Source organism: Aedes aegypti, chromosome 2 (genome assembly GCF_002204515.2).
Source record: "Aedes aegypti strain LVP_AGWG chromosome 2, AaegL5.0 Primary Assembly, whole genome shotgun sequence".
Classification (NCBI taxonomy): Eukaryota; Metazoa; Arthropoda; class Insecta; order Diptera; family Culicidae; genus Aedes; species Aedes aegypti.
In genome coordinates, this window is record NC_035108.1 from 124662213 (window position 1) to 124684445 (window position 22233).

At 36.5% G+C, this 22233-nt stretch overlaps 1 protein-coding gene across 1 annotated transcript in view; it reads right to left on the minus strand.

Moving 5' to 3' along the window:
• Positions 1–17328, minus strand: part of LOC5575142 (acetyl-coenzyme A synthetase) — a 34899-nt gene extending 17571 nt beyond the window's left edge. The window contains 1 exon segment of the mRNA XM_001655469.2: positions 16522–17328. Within this exon segment, the coding sequence (XP_001655519.1) occupies positions 16522–16832 (311 nt within the window). The 5' untranslated portion in view covers positions 16833–17328.
• Between the last annotated feature and the right edge of the window lie 4905 nt (positions 17329–22233).

Genomic DNA, 22233 nt, shown 5'->3' on the forward strand with positions numbered 1-22233 from the left:
TATTGTCAAAGCGAGGGAAACTATCCACGTGAGTTAAATGTATATTTCTACAATGCAATATTTAAATGTATAATATAATTGCATTTTTGAGTTGCTGCGTACCTCACACTGCTTCAAGGACTAATTTGAAAGATCCGAACAACCACCAATTCTTGATCTTCGCGGTTCTAACGGAAAAAGCTCTGATATAATGAATCATACTAATAATTTTTATTTTTGCACTCGTTTGCTTAACTGATTGACTGAAATTTTTGTTACTTCCTTGAGTCAGTTATAAGACTCACACTTTCAAATTTATCCGCATTATCAGAAATGCCTGGTTTGATGGCGGTCAGATGGCCACGCCAGATGGTTACTTTATATTTTTAGAAGATTAATGAGCCTTGTTAAAGACTTTTGGATAAATAAATCAATAAGCAATTACTTAGAGGTCCGATTTGAAAACGAGCTTCGGAAAAGTCATAGCTGATGAATGTATCTAATGGCATCAGCATAGTACTAACCCTCGAAGGGGATATGGACGACCACTATAACCTACCGATCCAATAACATAGTGTACCCGTACTAATTCTCATTTAAACGAAGGGCTTGTGCAGTCTCAGTTTTTATTCAAACAAGCTCAAATTTTGGTCAGATTTTTAACTTGCATCGGATGAGCGGTGTAGAGCAAATTCATTATTCACCCTATAGTGATACACCCTAGTATAATGCAATCTTTATAGTCTAGACCGCAATCTCTGCCAATCACCCGTTAAGTGACGTAGAAGCTCCTATCTCTGATCTCTCGTAATCATAACTAAGATCACGTGTGTGCTTTCCACATTCATACCCGTAGTCACTTTTCTCGGATCACCTTAAGTACGGCGCCCTTCACCTTCACGGACGACGGCTATGACACGAATGCGAATCAATCACGGCTCTTCGCCTGTAATCGTTGATAATCTGCTAATCCGTTTATTGGCAAACAATTATTCCCGACTCCAGTGGTGTAGAGAATGCAAACGTCATGTCTACCGTCGTTTCACGTCACAATGAGCGATTACAGCTACGCAGGTTACTCCTCGAAGCTATTACCATGTAGGTACATGTGTGTACCGTTTTGATTCACATTACGGACACTGGAGGCCTATAAAAAATAAGTTCTACTAAGAGTATAAAGAGAATAAAAAAGTAGATTTGAGTATTGTATCTTTTAATTCTACCCTTATTGCTTATCTTTTGACAGATACTCGTAATTCGAACATCACTTGTAGTATTTTTCAGTGTTAGTTTTACGCATCCACAAAGCAAAAGTTAAGCAATAAGGTTGGAATTAAAAGGTACAATACTCTAATGTACTATTTGGAGGCTCTTTATTGGGATTCTACTTAGAAGGCTCGAAATACGTAGAAAAGTAAAATTCTGTATGATTTTTCAGCATTATCAAGCTTTTAAATACTATATTTTACAATTGTGGTTGAAGATTTTGATTCTGAAACTTCAATATTTTTCATGATTCTTTTTCTGTATGCTTCCTCACTTTGGCTCCTAATATTCCGGACAATTTGATACGAATTCCGGATAGCTCAGGAAAATCACAATAAGGAAAGTCAAATCATTAATTGAATTCACCAAGTGATTAGAGTGACGTCCAAGGTAGTGGGCACTTTTGACCGCAAAAAATTTGAGCATTTCATGTGAAATGTTCCGATACAAGCCCGGAATACGTAGCTATCCGGAATTCGAATCAGATCGGTACACCCATTCGACTGTTTGCATTTATTCAGGAATGTAAAAGGTTAAAAAACCAAATCCAATCGTCAGTCGGTGGCGTCAATGGTCAAGCATCGACTGCTTCTACTACCGAACCTATGCGGTTGCAAGTTAACTTTCGAGTGTGGTGGCTTATCATCGAAAAAAAAGTAAGTCATGTGTGGGAAAGGTACACCACTTGAAAATGCCGGAAGGGATCTAAGCTCCGGGAATGGCAAACCATCCTTCACCGACAAAGACAAGAATGGCACTTAACTCCCTCAGTTTTTTCGTCCTTTTGGATGAGAGAGTATGTACTTGATTCTGCGGTGGCCCTGACATGCGATGCAAGGTTATTAATAAACGGAGATTTTGTGGCACACGAGCATAAGTACAGTAATATATGCAGTACACTAAATCCTAGTTCTACGGGAATTCAATCTACGTTGCCATTTTTATCACCATGTTCGTCGTTAAGAGGATTAAGGTGAAGATGAATCGAAGCCAAAGTTCAAATGTTCAAGAGCACGGATCTGGAGAACTAAACATCTGTTTAAGCTGAAAATCTAATCGATAGGTCACCACCAGCTAGTGACCAACCGATTAAGTTTTCAGCTTAAACGGATGTTTAGTTCTCCAGATCCGTGCTCTTGAACATTTGAACTTTGGCTTCGATCAATATTCACCTTAAATGAAATTTTTTGAATTCAAATGATATATTTCGCGGAAATAATATGATTTGATTCTACCGTTTGCTTTGTAAATTATTTTAAATATGTTCTACCTAAATAGTTTTAATACATATTTGGTCGGTGCTCAGACAAACTGGACCAAGTGCTTTTTAGAGGTTCCAGAAAAACCTACCCTAAGCTTTCAAAATGTAAAAATATTTGCATTATTTGCTTTGATAATGGAACTTATCTATTTGATGATAAATCTGCATCAAAAAAGCATCAGAAAAATCAGAACTGATGGGTTTTTGAGCGTACCGACCATTTATGGTCATACCTGCCTTGAGCACCTGAATACTTTGGAATATAATGTTCAAATCTACATCTATGAACCTTTGAAATTCTTAGCGGAGAAATTCGAAAAAATTTGGCATTGATTTGAAAAAACAAAAATCCTTTCTGAACCATCTAAGAACTTCCTGGAATACATGATTTTAGAGCTAGATACATAATAAGTGACATATTGGATCATAATTGATGCAGAACATGCTTATGTAAGTTAACGAAATCTATATTGGAATTAGGCGGGAAACCAAATGCCGTTTTTTTTTCATACTAAATGTCAAAGTTTAAGGCTTCATATCTCAGTGGATTGGCTGAATTTTTATTACAAATGAACTTGAAGTTTTGTCCTTAATGAATTTGTCACCTCTAAGTTATTTAGCAAAGAGATTCTGAGGGTTGGTCAAAGACAAAATTAAGTTATCAATAATTTGTTTCATTCAATTAAAAAACGGTATGTTGTGGGAGGTTGTTCAGTTTAGCAACTTTGCGTACCTTCTAAAAATAAACATTTTTGCCGAGCAAATCAACTATCGAGGGCTGTCCTGGACACGTCCTTGCGAATGATGGGGAAATTGGGAGAAATGATCAATTAAACGCTTAGTAACGAAAAATGCACCGAACTCTACAGATGGGGGCTCAAGAAAACTGTCATAAATCAATATGACATTCGTAAGGACGAATGTCGTTAGGCAGGAAAGGTCATTAGGCCGAAAAGGTCACCAAACCAAAAATGTTCGATAGTTCTAATAGGTCTAATAGGCCGAATGGGTTTTCAGATATTTGATCGAGATTATTTACATTACCTTGAAGGCAACAGTATCCGCCGTTAAATATAACGAGAAAGAAGAGCCTTTATGTAAAAGAAGGAATGTTTGATGTGTTTGCCATTCGAAACAGTAGTTTGTATTTTTCGCCTGCAATATTCAAATGTTATTTCGGCCTAACGACCTTTTCGGCTTAACAACTTTTTCGGCCTAACGGCCTTCGGTCTAACGGCCTGCTCCCAAACAATCCATAAAAAATGTTATTTTCATCAGTAGATTGAAAATCTTCCAAAAAGTTTACGGAATAAATGATTTTATAAAATATAATAACTATATGCCATAATTCTTTATAATGTAACCTAACTCGATTATTATTATCGTTGCGTTATATCGAGGTTACGTTACATCGAAAAAAAAAATATTATTTACCATAATTTGTTCCAAAGTTATTATTCAGTGAGTAGGCATTTTCAGTTTTCTCACAATTTTTTTCCCGTTTTATTTTTTCCTTTCTCTTAGTTTTTTTAAGTTTGGCGATTTGGCGTCACTAAATGGAACAGAGTCTATTTCTTCTCAAAGTATACTGTAAGCAAAGCACATTTATGGTTAGAAGAAGTGTTGGTGGTCCAGGAACGTTTACCGACTGTGCCACTGGGCGTTGCATGCTGGTCCGTTATCTAGCGTGGTGCTTCCTTCAAAGGCCAAATCCGTCCACGTGTGGTTGTCTTCACAAAACTATATACTTAATGAATTTCTTGGACTTCCCTAACATAACAGCATCGCACGATACCCAAATCTCGATTATTATCAAACCTTCATATACATCAGATATTTTACGAAAAAATTCAACATTTTAGCTAAGATTTTGTAATTGGAAGCTTAAAAAATATTCCGTCGATGAAAATTTTCCATACATTTAGTAAATTTGTTGCGATTTTTTTTTCTTGAAATTAGTATACAAAAAGCTCTTGAGGTTGAAGAAATCCATTTTTTCACGACATATTATTTTAGAATTTTCAGGATGTGAGTGATTTGTCGGGATATTTTCCCTCTTCGCAAAATATCAGAGATACGACTGCGATTATAATCAAAATTTTGACACCATGCATCGTAGCTGCTACGATATCCAATATAAAAATAAAACCTTAAAAATCTCTTAGAAAATAACTAATAACTGTGGAAATGTTTTAAGAACAATAAACTTAAAAGCAAAAAAAAAAAGTTTTGTTCGATTTATAGTTTTAAGAAAATTCAAAATTAATCTGGAGAAAATCTAGTGGGAAAATCTGGAGAAATCTTTGCAAGACTTCCTAGTTAAATCTCTTGAGAAATCCTTAACAGGGGTTTCAGCCTTTTTAGCTCCCGGAGCACTTTTTGAAATTTGTTGCACGGAGTTCTTCAGCACCACTCCGTTTGAAATCCGTTTTTATTTCCATACACCTCAATCGACCATATGATTCTTAGGAAAATTGTTAAGGGAAATTTATTTTGGTCAATCTTGCATTAATTTTGATTTTATTTAAAGCTTTTACATTTTTAATCGTTCTATTTTTGAATTAAAATTGAGCAAGCCTTTTTTAGGAGATCGCAGCAAGCCGCGCGCGCGAGTGGTTGTGTTTTAAGTTGACTGTCACGTTTTTTATCGTCTCCGCGTATATTTTCAACACAGCTGGTAGAATAGGGTAGAATCACAAATCGGCTGATGCATTTATGCGAATTTTGCTGAACTGTGTTTCGCAATGGCACAAGCAAGGGAGTCAGTTAAAGCATATTCAAGAGTGTTATTTTTCCTGATGTGCTCGACAGAGGAGCGGAAAAGTGAAAAAGGCAGCTAAGAACGATGAAGAGCTCTTTTATTGAAGAAATGCAGATAACACTTCAAATTTTGGTGAGATTGTTCCCTGCTTTATGGTTTATTTCAATTTTAATTTACAAACGATTCTCTATTTGCGCGTGCCATAATTTCATGATAAGAATATCGCCATATCGTCATGAAGCCATAATTTCATGATAAGATCGAAGTCTGCACAGTAGGCCTGGCTATTTTAATACTTGTATCATTTCGCTGATATTCTGCAAATATTAATGCTGACAAGAAAATACTTGAATAAATTTAAGTATTTCCCGGATGTTTTTGAATATTGGCTGTGCAAGCACCAGAGTGTCGTATTTCTCATGTATACTTAAATGAGCTAGTGTGCCATGCGATATTTCATATCGCAGCTCACAGATTATATGAGACACGAGATGCAGATACGTACAAAATATATCTTAGTGAGCGAGTCTCATGAGATATCTCGTGAGGCTCGTCACATGCGCTTACTAGGAGTACTTTTATGAAGTTATGTTTGCCTGATACAATAACCCTGCGGAAGCATACGGCTTCGGTCTATGCCTATGCTTCTTCGGTGGCCAGCCAAGTTTTTCAATTCAAATGCGGGAATCTCAACTGCCTTGAACAGCGTCAGTGCTTTCAAACTGTCTACGGGCAGTTTAATCCATGGTTTAATTCCATTTCTTTGCTTTTGAAACCTACACCTGCGAGTCTCAAATGCACTGTCACATTGAGATTTTCTCATGAGACGGCGCATGAGCCAGTGCAGATGTGATCGTTTGAGCTAGCACATTGCTACATGAGATCTAAAAAAATGAGAATCCCTGAAGAAACCCATAGGCCAAGAGCCAAGGCCAACTGGATTAAGGAGATGTCTGAATATTCTTAGAAATAAATCCTTCGAGGAACACTTGAAGAAACTCTTAAACAGGCCAGCCCAACCTTTTTGAACCGCGGGCCACATTTCAACAATAATATTGCATGGCGGGCCAAAGCATTCCCAGCATTTTTTTAAATCAAATTTCTTTTGAAAAAAAAAATACAAGATAATTGTTTTTGAGTATGATATTGATTCAGTAAGAATTCTACTCAGTATTCTATAATTATCTTGCGAAGAAGTCGTGTTCAAGATTATGTCAGTATTTAGTTCTGGTATCGTTGAATATCTTTTTTTTTTCTATCTTTATTAACGAGATTTTTAGCCCTGGGCTAGTTCATCTCGGGACCAACGGCTTTACTTCCCTTCCGAAGGAAGTCGTCACTGAAAATTTTTAGTGACTATCTCGGGGATGGGATTCGATCCCAGGTCCTCGGCGTGAGAGGCGTGTGTTCTAACCACTACACCGTCCACCGTCCACCTACCCACCCCCCGTTGAATATCCTGAACTTAATTTCATATTAGAATCGTGTTAAAGATGAGAAACCTAGCCATAATTTTTTCACAATTCCGCCCATTATTGTTTAAAAATCATGCCCAGGGATGTGTAAGAATCTTACCTGATATTTGGCAAAAATCTAACGCAGGTTATACCCTCAGAATCTCCACTCTTAAATCCTGGTATCAAATCTGCGAGATATTCGATCAGGATTGTAGATGAATCCTGTTAAAAATTCGGTCAGAAATGCACACAAGATTATGTGAAAACAATGCCCGAAGTTTTGTAAAAAATTGGTTCAGAAGATTCTGAAAAGTTCTGTTAATGGTATTGAACAAATTCATGATATAGTGTTGTTAAAATCTTAAATAAATTACTGTAGTTATCAAAAGTATGAACTCTCATTATGAACCTCAAATTGATTAAATTTTAGGATACTTTTAACGCTTATCAACATTGCTTCCAAATTGTCTATTGTTAACGATAGCTGTTTAATCACGAGTTCTGTTTGTCATGACAATGACGCACAAAATGACGTCGCAGGCCGTACGTTGGGCAGTCCTGCTCTAAAAGGAATACCCAGATGAGTTTTTTTCTGGCATAATTATAAAAGCTAATGCCGAGCAGTTCATGAACTTTTCTTATGTATTGTAATCCATTTTGGCCCATTTAATTCTTGGGGTCTTTGGAAAAATTACTACAGAAATCCTGAGAAGAATTATATTGAAACCCTATGAGAAATTCCAACAAGAATCCATAGTACAATTCTTCCACAAAAAGAAGAGCCCTAGTAGAATTTCATGACACTTTCATGATAATTTATACTCAATTGTTAGGAAATTGTATAACAAAATTAATAGAGAAATCACTAGAGACCTTCCCTTAATAAAATAGAACTATTCTCCAAGAACTTTCCATAGAAACGATCCTAAACAAATTACTGGCGGTATTTTAGAAGAAATCTCTGGATGAATACTTGATCAGTTATCAGCAGAATCCCTGGAAAAAATCTTGTACATAATTGGAAAAAATCTTGTACATAATTGGAATTGGAGGGAAAGCTCTGAGCGAACACTTACAAAAATCGTGGGAAAATCACTAGAAGAATTTATAAAGAACTTTCTTAAAAAAATCCTTGAAGAAATAAGTAATTCGTGAGATGCTTCTTGAATAAGTTCTTGGATTTCCGGAGATTCTCTTGAAAGATTTGTTCAGGTTTTGTAACGGTGTTTTGTAATAATTCTTATAAACATGCCAAGAATAATAACAGGATTGTTTTAAAAGTGCCCTGAATTGGTAGTAGATGGTGGTAGAATCTTGAAAAATGTTTTTGCAGTTCATTAATCACGATTATAATTTTAGCCAAAAAAAGGATTCAAAAACAAGTTATGTTATATCGTGGTAAAAATTATCGAGGTAAATTGGAACCATGGGCATGACCATAAGCATGAGCATAGATGACCGCTTCACGATCACGGAGTAGATTGACCAGAAGAATCGAAGTGGCACAGAAACTCAATGAATGCTTGAAACTTGAAAACATTGGGATTAGTTAAAACTTGAAAACTTTGGATAAGTTAATCATTTTCAATGTTTACAAATAGGGGGAAAAATTCAAAACGTCAATAGCGGCGTGGGTCAAGTCCATACGGTTATCGGGGAAGGGAAGGAATGTTAGTTAGACGACTATTGTTACTAGAGACCGAATACAGCTCTGCATCTCCACAGTTGTCCTGTATACGGGGTTAGTGAGATAAGGTCAGGATCTGGAATTTACCTTGAGTAGGTGATGCGATTCAAGCCTTACCGGACTCGCGATGTTACTCGATAAATGTATTACCCTTCGCAATAGCAACCCACATCACCAAACACTACTCGATACTACTCACTAGATAATGATTTTCTAAGTGACCAGAGTTACGATATATTTTTCGAAATAGTGAGTAGATCGAAACGCCAAAACTCCAAGGAATTATTGGAAGACCTGACCTTGTACACATATTAGCCTGATTAAGTCCCACAAAATCAATGCTAGTTCGTTCTAAAAAAGCACAATTTATTGAAAGATTAATTTCTCACAACCAAAAGGCAATAATTGTTTACAAACTAGATTAGTTTAACTAGCTGATTCAATTTACGGACCAACTCAATTTATGATCCCCCATTCTAGTTCGTAAACTGAGGTTCCAGTGTATCGCAAGAACCATCTATCGTGAAAAGTAAAAGCCGCTCCAGTGTACGTAGTTCAATTGCTCTTCTGATGTGAGAAGGTTCCGTCTTATGAGAATTATTTATGCAGGACGTGTCCCTCTTGACACTGAAAAAATCTTCCTTGTCATGTTGGTGGAAACCTGCTGGATTGCGATTTGTGTATTCTTATATCATGTGTCAGGCACAATAATACTTAATTTTATAAGATCCTAGTTAAAGACAAGAATGATAACCGTTTGATGTATCATAATTAAAAATTACTTACATCGCATTAGCGATGTTCACTGACCCGGCAAAATCAGCAAAGTCAACAGTTTATTGCTTGAATCGACACGCCAATGTTATTTGCACTAGGTCCACGTTTTTTTTTGTTACACACCCCTCATGTGGCAGAGGCAATTACCTTAACGACGTTAGCAAATTGCCGGCGATCGAGCAAAATATCATCACTTTACAAGAATGTTTTTCACCTGTGCGCTTATGTACCGTAGTAGTGTAGTAGTTGGGTGATTTTTGTGCAAATAACTATCTTCTAGGCAAGTGACGCAAACGATCAAGATGAGATGAAGTGCTTCCCCTTGATTCCCTCAATGCCGACAAACAAACAGGTTCTAAACAGTTCGATGAAATAGCTATCGATGTTTGGGTACATCGAACGGAAATTCGTGCCCACATTGAAAGTGATACCTGCCACGGGTCATAAACGAGTTCAAGTTCTTGTCCGAAACGGAACCTAGAAACACAATCGTTATCCGTTCGAGTGGCGATCTAGTTTCGCGCGGCAATGCACCAGTTTGCATGCATCGGAACAATCGATTTACCTGTGAACAGGTGTGCACTGCCTATTAACTCAAAAATGACCCATGTGAATAGGAACTCCAGCAAACATGGGACTAAAATGCGCTTATGAGCAGTGCAGCTTAAGTTGCATGTTTTCTGACCTTGTCAGACTGTGCTGTCACCGAAAAGTTCCTGTCTGGCACAATTGGCAGTGCTATATCGTATCCGTTCTGATTCCCGCTTGTGGATTTATTGTAGCAATCGATAAGCGCAAATCTTTTATTGAATCAAAGGGAACGTGTATGAGCTTAATTGACAAAATGCATATATTAGACACACTCAGGTGGATTTAATGCACGTGATTCGTAACACAGATCGAATGTTGTGCCTCTCCCTGTTTCGTGACATATGGGGACACTGGCCAATTGGTTTTATCGTGTAGTGTAACAGCTACAGCCAGTTGTCTCGTAACTGATTTGATGTGTTTATATTTTTAATGGAGAGATACCGGTAGGCACGATTGCAAATTTGATTGAAAAATATAAAAGTTTCTAAAAAAACCTTCAACGAGAGAAGAAAATTCTAGTACCAAAAACTTTATGGAAATTTATTGAAGGAATTATTAGGAAGAATCTTTAGAGAACTTGAGGTAGAAAATTTTTAAAGGTTTGTACAGGGGATAGGCAATTTTTTTTGTAATTTCAAATGCTTATAACTTTATGAAAAATTAATGAAATTGGATGCATCCGAAAGCAGTCGACCGCACATTTGGTTTAGTTTCAGGAACTTGCTTGGACATACAATTTGGCCACCGGAGATGTTCCGGATTTTCCGAAGTCAGGTCAAAATGGCATTATTTCTGTCGCTTATATTTTTGTTCGGTGTGAATTTGTATGAATCTCTACAGTTTTCCTAGAAACTAGAACTAATTGGAAGTTGAATGGTGGTGGACGCATTAAGATTAGTTGGAAATCTTCAGAAATATGACCATTTCCGTAAAACTGGTTCCGGAAAATATGGCCTATCCCCTGTACTTTGAGGGTCCACATCGGTTTTAATCCGTGTTATAGGATATCGCAAAAGATTTAATACCGCTTGTTGAGCTCAACAAGACTATACAATAGCTCTTATGTATGTTTTAACGTACACTACAAGGGTAGATGTATTCATACTATACAAAACTAAGAAGTTTAAAAACGGTTTCAAGGTATAGTTTTAACAACCTCCTATAGTGTGGGCCTCTTGGGGTTTAACGGAGTTTTATCAAAGTTTTATTAAGGTTGTTAAATCTAATAAGTTTTAAAATGAGTTTTAACGATATGATGGTAACAACAGTTTGTAGTATGTGAAAAAACTAAAAATGTTACTTGGGTAGGAGTCTTAGCTACATGATCAGGATTCGCCTTGATAAGTGATGCGATTCATGCAACCTTAGTTCAAAAAATCACCTCTCAATACTCTAAAGACAACATGAACATATGGTTAATCGACACTTTTAGCGTCGAACCACTCAAAGGTTATTTTTTATAATGATAAAAATCAGATAAAGGGAAAGGTATGGGGTTTTTAATGTTAATGTGCAAGAGCCAATGTCGAACTGATCATATTTTGTTGAATCAATTTATGCAAGTAACGTTTTACATTTAAAGCAAAAGCTTGAAACGAGCTCACCAAATAGATCATAATTGAGCAGCTGTAAGCTTCTCTAATTAGCGTGTTAATTTCACAAAAGCAAAATATCACTCCGGGGACGCGAAAACAACCTGAACTCGATTGCACTCTGAACGCGTGCAAACTAAAACGTGAAAAAAAATCGGCGAGGTTTAAAAAAAAACGATATTTTCCTGCGAAGATGGGACGAAGCCATAACTCAGACTTTCAAGAGCACAAATCTAGAGGACCAGACAGCGGTTCAAACTGAAAGCTTAATGCATTGGTCACCACCAGCGACCAAACGATCAAGCCCCCTGCTCGATCCGCTGTGTGGCTCTCCAGATCCGCGCTCACAAAAATGTGAGGTTCGGTTTCGATGCATTTTCACCTCCTGTTTGGGCTTTGACGAAGCACTGCCCAGCAGAACGCGTGAAGAATAAACCACATTATTTCCGGTATAGACACCTTTTACAAAAACTGCACCAGCCGTTAGCCGAATCTAATAATTTAGACGGAGACGATAAAAACATGACTGAACAATTTTCAACACATCCGTTCGCGCGCGCTGCCTACTGTGATCTCCTTTTGACAAAATGTTACCATAAAAACAAAAACATATTTTAGTATTCAAAAAGTACAATTTTTGATTCCGAGGTGAAGTTACTTCAATTACTGCAATGGGTTTCATAATCTAATGAGATATGCTATTCACTAAATTTGGGGTCACTGAATCTGAAACAAGTCCGTACGGGTTTGGGCCGAAAGGTCTCAGATTTTCATGAAACTTTTTCCACAGGCAGGGCTCATCAATATATGAATAAAAAATATTGAGAAAAATTCAGGGTCGCCTATTTTCCCGGAAAACTCAGTTGATTTTTTTTTTGTTTTTCTCTGACACTACTTACTTTGAAAAATCATAACTCAAGAACGAAGCATTAGACTGATGCAAATTTTGAAGTTTTTGCTCCCCTATGCTTAAACGATGTTAATTATGGTAAAAATTATCCTCCCAAAATTTGAAGTGATTCAGAAGAAATTTGGTTGTGCACACGCTATTTGAAGTTTATATGGAAATTACTATGGGAAAGGCAAACATTTTGTGTTCAGTCCTCTAACTGCTTGTCATAATAATCTATGGAAAAGTGAACACACGCATCTCATGTGAAAACTTCCCAGCTACAACTTTGCCGAAGACCACATTTCTATGGGACGTAAGGATAATTTGTTATTATTGATAACAAAGTCTAAATCATGCTGAGATGATCATTCAATTACATTCAGAGCAACACTGCTTTTTTTGCTGTAGAACATAGTAGCCCGGGGTACTTTAATCTATTCTTCCCGCCAGGAGCACCACTGTTGCCTGCCGAACAGTTGGCGAAGCATGCTACATGCAAACCAACTTTATGATGATGAATAACAATTTATCCTGAGGTCGAATCAAAAAGTGGTCTTCGGCAAAGTTGTAGCTAGGAGGATTTCACATAAGAAGAATTTGTTCACTTTTCCATAAAATATTATGACGAAGAGATAGAGAGCTGAACACAAAAGATTGGCGTTTTCCATAGTAATCTCCATACAAACTTCAAATGGCGTGTGCACAGCCAAATTTCTTCCGAATCACCTCAAACTTTGGGAGGATGCTATTTACTATAATAAAAATCGTTTAAGCATAGGGGAGCAAACATTTCAAATTTTGCATCACTCTAACGAAGCATCGTAGAAACAAAGTTTTTTCATGAAAATGAAAGCAAATTTTCTCAGAAATAAAAAAAATATTAACTGGAAAAAGTTTTCCACAAAATTTTCCACCGTTGAGAAAATTCGTAAAGAAAAGCCGAAAAAATTATGCTTCAACTCGCGGAAAATTTTCAAAAAAATATTTTTGAGAATGAGCTTTTATCGCTGAAAATTTTGAAATTTTTCTTGAGTTATGATTTTTTAAAGAAAAGGCTCATAATGGCACATTTGCATATTTTTTACAAAATTGGCCATAACTCAAAAACGAAAAATATACCATTTCAAAAATTTCAGCTATTTAAGCTTATGAAATTACCTTCTCATAAATATTTTTTTGAAAATTTTCCACGAGTTGGAGCATAGTTTTTTCCGGCTTTTCTTTACGAATTTTCTCAACGGTGGAAAATTTTGTGGAAAACTTCTTCCAGTTAATATTGTTTTTATTTCTTTGAAAATTTGATTTCATTTTCATAAAAAAACTTTGTTTTTACGATGCTTCGTTCTTGAGTTATGATTTTTCAAAGTAAGTAGTGTCAGAGGAAAACAAAAAAAATCCAACTGAGTTTTCCGGGAAAATAAGCGACCCTGAATTTTTTTCAATTTTTTTTATTCATATATTGATGAGCCCTACCTGTGGAAAATGTTTCATAAAAATCTGAGACGTACGGGAATGATCAACTTTTCCCCAATGATCAACAAAACTCCGGATTACGGTACCATAATGAAACATGGAAGTTTGTTCCAGAAAATTCGAAACAAATACAAAATTGTTTTACCCGCAAGCACCATTGTATGTATTAAAACGCAATGTGACAAAACGTTTTGGTGTTTGTATTAAATACTTGGGTCAGAAATCCACCTGAATTTGAAATTAGGCTGTTTTAAGTTCCCATTATATATTTTTAATTGTATTATCACCAACCATAATATTTTATGGCTAAAAATAAAAGAGGCCATCCTAATAAGTATTTAAGAAAACACAAAACTAAAAACTAAATAGTGCTCTGAGCTGAATAATTTGTATAATCTATAAAATGTTATGCGTGAATGGTTGACATGGTCTCTATATTTGTGTTCTTGAATGTTTAAGATAGGGCTATAACGCATGTTTTACATAATTTATATTGCATATTCGAGTAAAAGCTAAGATATTTAAGAATATCAGTAGAATTTTTATAAGTGCACCTTCTATGGCTTTGCGGAGTACAAAGTGCTGTGGGGAGCACGATCTGATAACCGCTGTGCTAGTGGAATTCATAGAAAAGCCAATCGGAAGAAAAATATTTGATGGAATATCTAGCAAAACTTCTTTCTTGACGAATCCGTTGCCCATATTTATTCAGCGGATTCTCGACAAAATTTTGGATTGGATCTTGGATCTTCTTGGAATCTTTCTAGAAGATCTCTATTTTGACTTCAAGTAATTTATCGTTAGCAAGAACATGGATGCTGAAGAAAATTTTTGAAAAATTGAAGTAAAATATTCATGTTTTGTAGCATTTTTGATTATTTTTAGAATATTCTTGTTAAAGTTTGGTTTTTCAAAGACAAAAGTTTTCTTCCATAAGAAAGGCCCAAGATCAACATCAAATATATAGACCTTCAGAGATAGAACAAAATTGAATTCAGAAGAAAAAAAGCAATAACAAAAAAATGATTTTCCAGGATGAATCAGAATTAATCAAGCGATGTGTTGGTCAAGATTCCCCCATGTGTAATAAGTTGGGTGTAATTCTGTAAAATACATCCTGTAAAAACTTATCACTGATTCGGGGAACATTTTTTTAAAAGGGCGAACATTTTTTGCCATATTATAATACATATTCCTCTTTCCGCATTCCATCTTATTAAGTTTCGACTGCCATTTCCGGGGCGACAAAAAGTATCAACAAATCAATGTGAATAGATTGTGTCCAAGAAGTGGTCGCCATCCCGGAGAGAACATCTTATATTACCCTTGTATAGTTTAATTTTTCTACTAGAACAGTTGTTATGGTGTTGTCACGGCGTGCTTACAAACCGACTCGTGACAAGTACATTTATAATTTCCTAATTCACCCTGTTAAATCACTCTTCTAAAAGTAGATTTACCATCACGAGATGTTTTGTCCTTCAATCATTTTAACTTCAAAATCGAGTTCATTGTGTTTACATGAATAAGCACTGTTTTTCTCTTAAAGGTCTTTTGTAATACTTTAAGTTACTTCAAGTAGCCAATTGATCACATGAAAATTATCCAGTAAATATTTTGCAATTTTTCAATCAAGCGGAGGGTCTGCCTCAACACTAGTGGTAAACGCGCAGCTCTAAAGCAAGATTATGTCGAAGAAAGTAGGATTTCAATTTTTTTCAGTTATAGGTTTCCTTCAGGTTCTCTAAGAATAATATGTTATCGTGTCTATCTCAGCATTTACGAGTTAAAGAAATGGCGTAAACTTTTCAACTAGTCAACCATTCAGAGATTGTGTTTGGATATAGGACAATAAATTAGATTTGCATCGCTTTCCCCTCAAAGTCCTGCTGGTTGTCTGTTTTGCCCTGGTGATTGCTGTTCGCGTAATTTTTGTCCTGCTGTTCAACCTTGACCTACTTCTGGAACCAATTTGCAAATCAGGTCATCGTGACGTTCATCCACTAGATAAACATGTTATCTAGGTATTTTGCACTTGTATATTAAAGTTTTCACATTTCTTATGACTTTGTCAAATTATGTGTTACAAATCATAACCCCTAACATCGTAGCATCTGCAGGGTCACCTTGTGACAGAAGTTTGTAACCCTAGTTCCGGACGTCGTCGATTGAAGAAAATTTGCAACAAATGTACGGTTAGCGCGCGGTTTGGAAACCACCGACCTGAATTCGAAAGCAACCCTTTAAATCGACCGAGGCGCGCAGTTCAATTATTCATTAATTTCAAAACCCAAAAGTGACGACTACACGCCACAATGTCGTAGTCTTTCGTGTAGTGGCCGAACAGACTAGTGGTCTTTGACGACAACCGAAAGAAAGGTAGGTACACTTATTTCCTCACGTTTCGTTTCGAATTGTAATTTGAGAATGTGCGATATCATCTCGATAAACATGTCTATATAACATGCGTATTGACACTGCTCTCCAAACATATTCAAAGAGAGCAACTGAAAAAAACAGCAACAAACAAACACTCAAATCGGGAAAACAGAAGACCCTACGTTCTCCGTGGAAAGATAGGAAAAATCAATGACTGACGTAAGCAAGAGCCCCCACTTTGCAGCGCGAATACATTTCGTGACTCCATCAGCAATATTCGCGAACAACAGGGTTTCCTTTTTCCACAAATGTGCGCCCTTCGCCTTCATTTCCGCTTCCCCGGAAATGTAGGGACAAATTACTATCCACCTACTTCTTACATAATTTGTTCCAGGATAAAACTTACCAGTAATAGGCCACAGTATCACCCAGGCCATTTTTAACATTTCGGTCCAGCAAGTTGTAGCAGATATTGGTCGAGGCGCCTTCCATCCACTTCACGAAGATCGGACCCTTAGAGATATCGAAGTTGTACGAGAAGAAGTTCTTCGGATCATAAGGAGTCTCCCAGTGGAACTGCTTCGCTACATTGCTCCAGAACTGCCCCGGATTTTCGATGGACTGCCGATAAAATTCCTGGTACTGTTCCATGCTATTGATGTACGCCTTGTCGGCGACATCGGGGTGCGGGTTGAAAACCTTTGGTTCCGAGGGCATTGTGTCACACTTCAGTTGTCCACTAGCAAATTTTCACTTTCGGCCCTAAAAACACAAATCACTACGACACTCTCTACTGTCCCTCGAAAGAAAGGTGTCCAGGATCGAACAAATTTTCTATCCTAATCGATTCACGGTCGTTTGGAGAATAATGCTTTGCTCCGCAAACGCGTTCTCCCCCTCGAATCGGTTTCGCACTCTCAATTCCGTACTGAAGCTATCCCGAGCAAAAACCGTTTCGCGCATGTGAACTATCGGCAATAAGGCTTCTCACCGCTCTTTCACGGCACTCACTCAGAACTCTGGGAGTCAGTCAACTCAACGCAAACAAATGCCTCGGTTTTATACCGTACACTGACTCACTTACTCTTGTGTGTAATTATCAAAAATCGTATGATATCACAGCAAAAACAGCGGCGAACGTACGGCGACAATATTTCTAGACTCTAGCCAGAACATCCATTCGCAGTGGAATACTCTCAGCGACTGAGCGGAACTTCCCCGATGCACGTCCAGCTATAGGGTTTTCCTTGGGCAAAGCACACGACTATTACACTCACTTGCCGTTACGATATGACGATTCAATAGGTTTCAGTTGTAATCAGGCATCAGTCCGTAGAGTGACGCGGTACAATATGCCCTCTATACCAGCTTTAAAAACTGGAAATATCTGTACAGGGTGATTACTATATCCTGTCAGTAGAATAAGTAATCATAGAAAAAAAATGATTAAATGAATTTTAATTACCAGTGCATATCCAGTTTAGGGCATCTATAACATATGTCTTTGCTATACATGGATAACAAATTATTATTTTTTTACCTCAATTTTCAGCCACAAGCATTGTTTCAGAAGCATTACAGTTAACCCGTACGTTATTCAAAAGCATATTACAAAAGCATATATACTATTCCCTAGTAAGTCTAAAAGATTGTGGTAACATGCTGTTTCAATCAGGCAATTTTTTCAGCGAAGTTTAGTCAAAAATACATATCTGTGGAAAACGTGCGTGCCAGATGCAATGCCTTTAAAACAACACATATGACTAAAAACTAAGGTAAATGAAAAAAGATTTAATCTTGACTTTGTCAAAACAAACTTTATAGATGTGCAAAACAGGATGAACACCGGAAATTAAAATTCATACATACATCTTTTATCTACGAACATTTACTTTACTGACAGGAATTAGTAATCACCCTGTATATTTCAACACTATATGATGGAAACACCACGTTAACCCACCAGTATATATCTAGGACGATCTTACTTTGTCAAGAAACCTATAACTTGGTGGTTTTGTAACATTTTTTTAGAAAAAAAAAGTTGCTTCAAATCAAGGAGATGAGTTGTGTTAACAAGAAAGGTACCGTCGTGCGGGGTGAGATTGGACCAAAAAATATCCTTCTGAATAAAAGAAGATGTTCATGGGTAATGCATTTGTAAACGCAATACACATATTTGTTTTTCATTGAATGAGAAACGTATTAAAGTTTGCCTATTCTCACCCCTTCGAGGAGAAGACATTGGGCCAAACAAACTAGAATTGATTCGCCGAAAGTACAAATCATGAGAATTTCCTACAGCTCTCCAATAACAGGTGAAATGATGAATATGATTGTGAGATCGATCTAATAGTGAGATTTTTTATAACACCCTTAAAAGTGACAATTTAAAAAGGCTTCATTTTCCAGCTTATTTCAATGATTAACCCTTTGGGGGCTGATTTTTTCCAAGAACTATTATACAGTTTTTTGAACGCTATAAATGCTAAACATAACAATAAATGATTTTTAAATATTTAAACCGAAGGGTGGAAAAGACCGACCTTAAAAGATACTCTGAACTTTATGACAGCGATTGGACGTGTGATGTTGTAGACCGATAAGCTTGAAGTTTCAGATCAGACCAATCGTCTATTTATTATAGTTCGAGATCGAACCCTTCGGTTCGCTTGTTCGTTATTCGAACTTCGCATCGAATGACAGTTCGACGGCGCTTAGAATGCGCAGGTATATGACAATTCTCCCCCTTTACCAAGAAAGTATAATATATAATCAGAACTTGACATTTATCAAGAAATCGAATTCAAAAATTTAAAATCTAAACATGAGTTCGTTAATAGATAATTCAAAACTTAATCATAATGATAATCATCACTTCGGTTCACTTTTTTACTTCGCTTCGACCGTCTAGGCTCCTGTAAATCAGCTTCGGGGACCACACGTTTCCTTTTTCTGCTTCGTGTACTTTCGACCAACAGACCATCGTCTACGCCTTTGCGAACCTCTTGTCCTTCGCTTGGATTCACAACTGCATCGTTCAATGTTTTGTTCGGGTCACATCGCGTGATGAAAACGTTAGGCCTTCGCCACGTTGAGTCATCTTTACGAATCCTGATTTGGTCCCGATGTGCCATGGTCTCTGCGCTTCCAATACGTATCTGGAATGTATTGGGAGAGTATTGCTTAATGAAAGATGCTTTTATCCATCTAGAATGGTGGTTAGGATTATGATTTTTGTACCATAAAGCATCTCCCACCATCAGATCATCAATGGTATCTTTTGGATACATCGGGATTTTCCCCGCTGAGGATTTCTTGATGATTTCATCAACTGGTTGTGGTACCTCAAAATGGTGTTTATACTGTCTTTTGGGGTTAATCAAATCTAAGATGGTCTTTGGTGTGTAAGAGAATATCCTCTCAGCTGGAAAGTGTCCATCACTTGTCATGTTGTTGTTTCTATAATTAAATAAGAATAGACTTATCTGGTCTTCCAGATCTATCTCCATGATTTCTGGTTCCAATAAGAATCTCTTCAACACCTCTTTCACTGTTCTTACCAATCTTTCGGCTTGTCCATTACTTGAAGGGTTGTAAGGAGGGCTTTTCATCACTTTGATACCTTGCCTCTCAAGAAAAAATTTAAAATCATGGGAATTAAACGGGGGACCATTGTCCGATACCAACACATCTGGTAAGCCAAAACGAGCAAAAAATGCTATTAACTTCTTTAAAACCTTGTTGCAATCAGTGCCTTTTTTCATTAGTTCTATTTCTATCCATTTGGAGAAACTGTCAACAATCAATAGATAGGTACGATGTTCAAAATAAAAAAAAATCTATATGTATTCTACTAAAAAGTTTAGCCGTGGGCATCCATTTGGACGAATTCTCTGATTTATGCGGAATCATCATGCTATTGCAAGCATCACATTGTGTAACAAAATTGTCTATATCCGCATTGATTCCGTACCAGTAAACCATGGTTCGAGCCAAATGTTTCATTTTGACCACACCTGCATGATTATTATGCAATAGTTTTAAAACTTGGTATTGGTATATTTTTGGTATAATCACTCTGTCCTTGTAGAGCAAACAATCGTCGACTAATTCTAATTCTTGCTGATTCGCAAAAACTTGACTAAACCGTTTGCTCACTCTTTCAGGCCAACCTTTGTGTAAAAATCCTTTGATCTCTTGTAAAAATTCATCATTCCTCGTACCCTCCGCTATCATTTGATAATCTAACGGAATATGTTTGCTGAAATTAATACTTTTAATAATTTCTGGATCAAGGTTTTCAGGAACATCCTGCCTCAAAGGGAATCTCGAACAAAAATCCGCATTCCCAAGTTTATGTGATGGTCTATAGATTATATCAAAATCATATATGGACAAGTCCAAGATAAATCTCTGAAGTCTGGTCACAAATATCGAGTTTTTACCCGTCTTTCCAAAAATTCATACTAGCGGCTTATGATCAGTGTAAACCGTAAAGTGTTGACCATACAGATATTTGTGAAATTTTTTTATCGTGCAGACCAATGCTAACGCTTCTAAATGTAAAATAGGGTATTTTTTTTGTGCTTCATTTAATGAAAATGATGTGAAACTAATTGGCTTCTCTTCTTCCTCTATTACATGTGCTATCAGACCGCCGAGACCATAACTTGATGCATCAGAAATAACTACTATCGGTTTTTTAGGGTCATAAAATTCCAAAAAATTGGTTTTCAATAACAGATTTTTGCTTTCTTCAAAAGCTTTTTGACAGTTGTCATCCCAAACGAATTTTACATTATTTTTCAATAGATTATACAAATGATATAATTTCGAAGACAAATGTGGAATAAATTTATGGTAGTAATTCAACAAACCCAGAAATGATTTCAATTCGGTCTCGTTTCTGGGAGCCTTGGCTTTCTCAATTGTAGCAATTTTGTCAGAGCATGGCATTAGCCCTTTCTCACTAATTATATGCCCTAGATGAGTGAGCTCAGTAACGAAAAATTTACATTTCTCAAAATTTACCTTTATATTAGCTTTTGCTAGTCTCTCTAAGACCAAAAAAAGATTTTTCCTACACTCTCCCAGATTTCTCCCAGCAATTAACACATCATCTAAGTAACATGACACATACGCTATACCCTCTAAAACCTTATCCATTACCTGCTGAAAAATAGAAGCACTTGAAGAAGCTCCTTGTGGAAGTCTATTATATGTATATAATCCTTTCATAGTATTGATAACCACAAATTGTTTGGACCTCTCCATCAACTCAAGTTGAGTGTATGCTCCTTCTAAATCAAGGGCACAAAAAATCTTACAACCTGCCAAATTTGCAAAAATATCTTGTGCTGTAGGTAATGGATAAGTATTTGGTATAATTGATTTGTTGATAGATACTTTGCAATCAATAACTAAACGTATGTCATTGTTTTTCTTCATAACAATAACAATAGGTGATGCCCATTCGCTTGTCTTGATAGAAGTAATGACTTTTTCTTTCTCTAATTTGTCCAAATAATCAGCAACTTTTTCCCTAAGTCTATAAGGAACGTCGTAGGCTTTTTTAAAAATAGGTGACTCATCTCTCATTACAAGTTGAGCTTTGAATCCTTTAATGGGTTTTGAAAAATTCTTCTCAAACACCTGACTGTACTTCTTTTTTATTTCGTCAACAGCAATTTTGCTGGACTCTGTTTCAAGACTATTAATAACTAATGAATTAGTAAAATAATGTCTCCAATTTGGATAAAACACATCTAGCCAAGTACGCCCCAATAAAGGATAAAATTCGTTATCGCAATCAAGCACAAGCAATTGCATCATCTCTTGTTTATTGTTAAATTTGACCATGACCTTTGCCTCACCTTCAATTTTAAGTTTTGATCCATTGACCACGATTAGTTTCTTGCTATATTTTCGCAAAGGGTTTGAAAATTTCGAAAAATATCTGCTTTTACTAATAACAGAAACTGACGAACCACAATCAACTTCCATCTCAACAGTTTTACCATCAATTTCAACAAAAACCAAACACGGATCACTTATTTTGTTAATGGACGAAACCAACATACATTCCAAACAATCACCTGAATCACTCTGCTCGTCT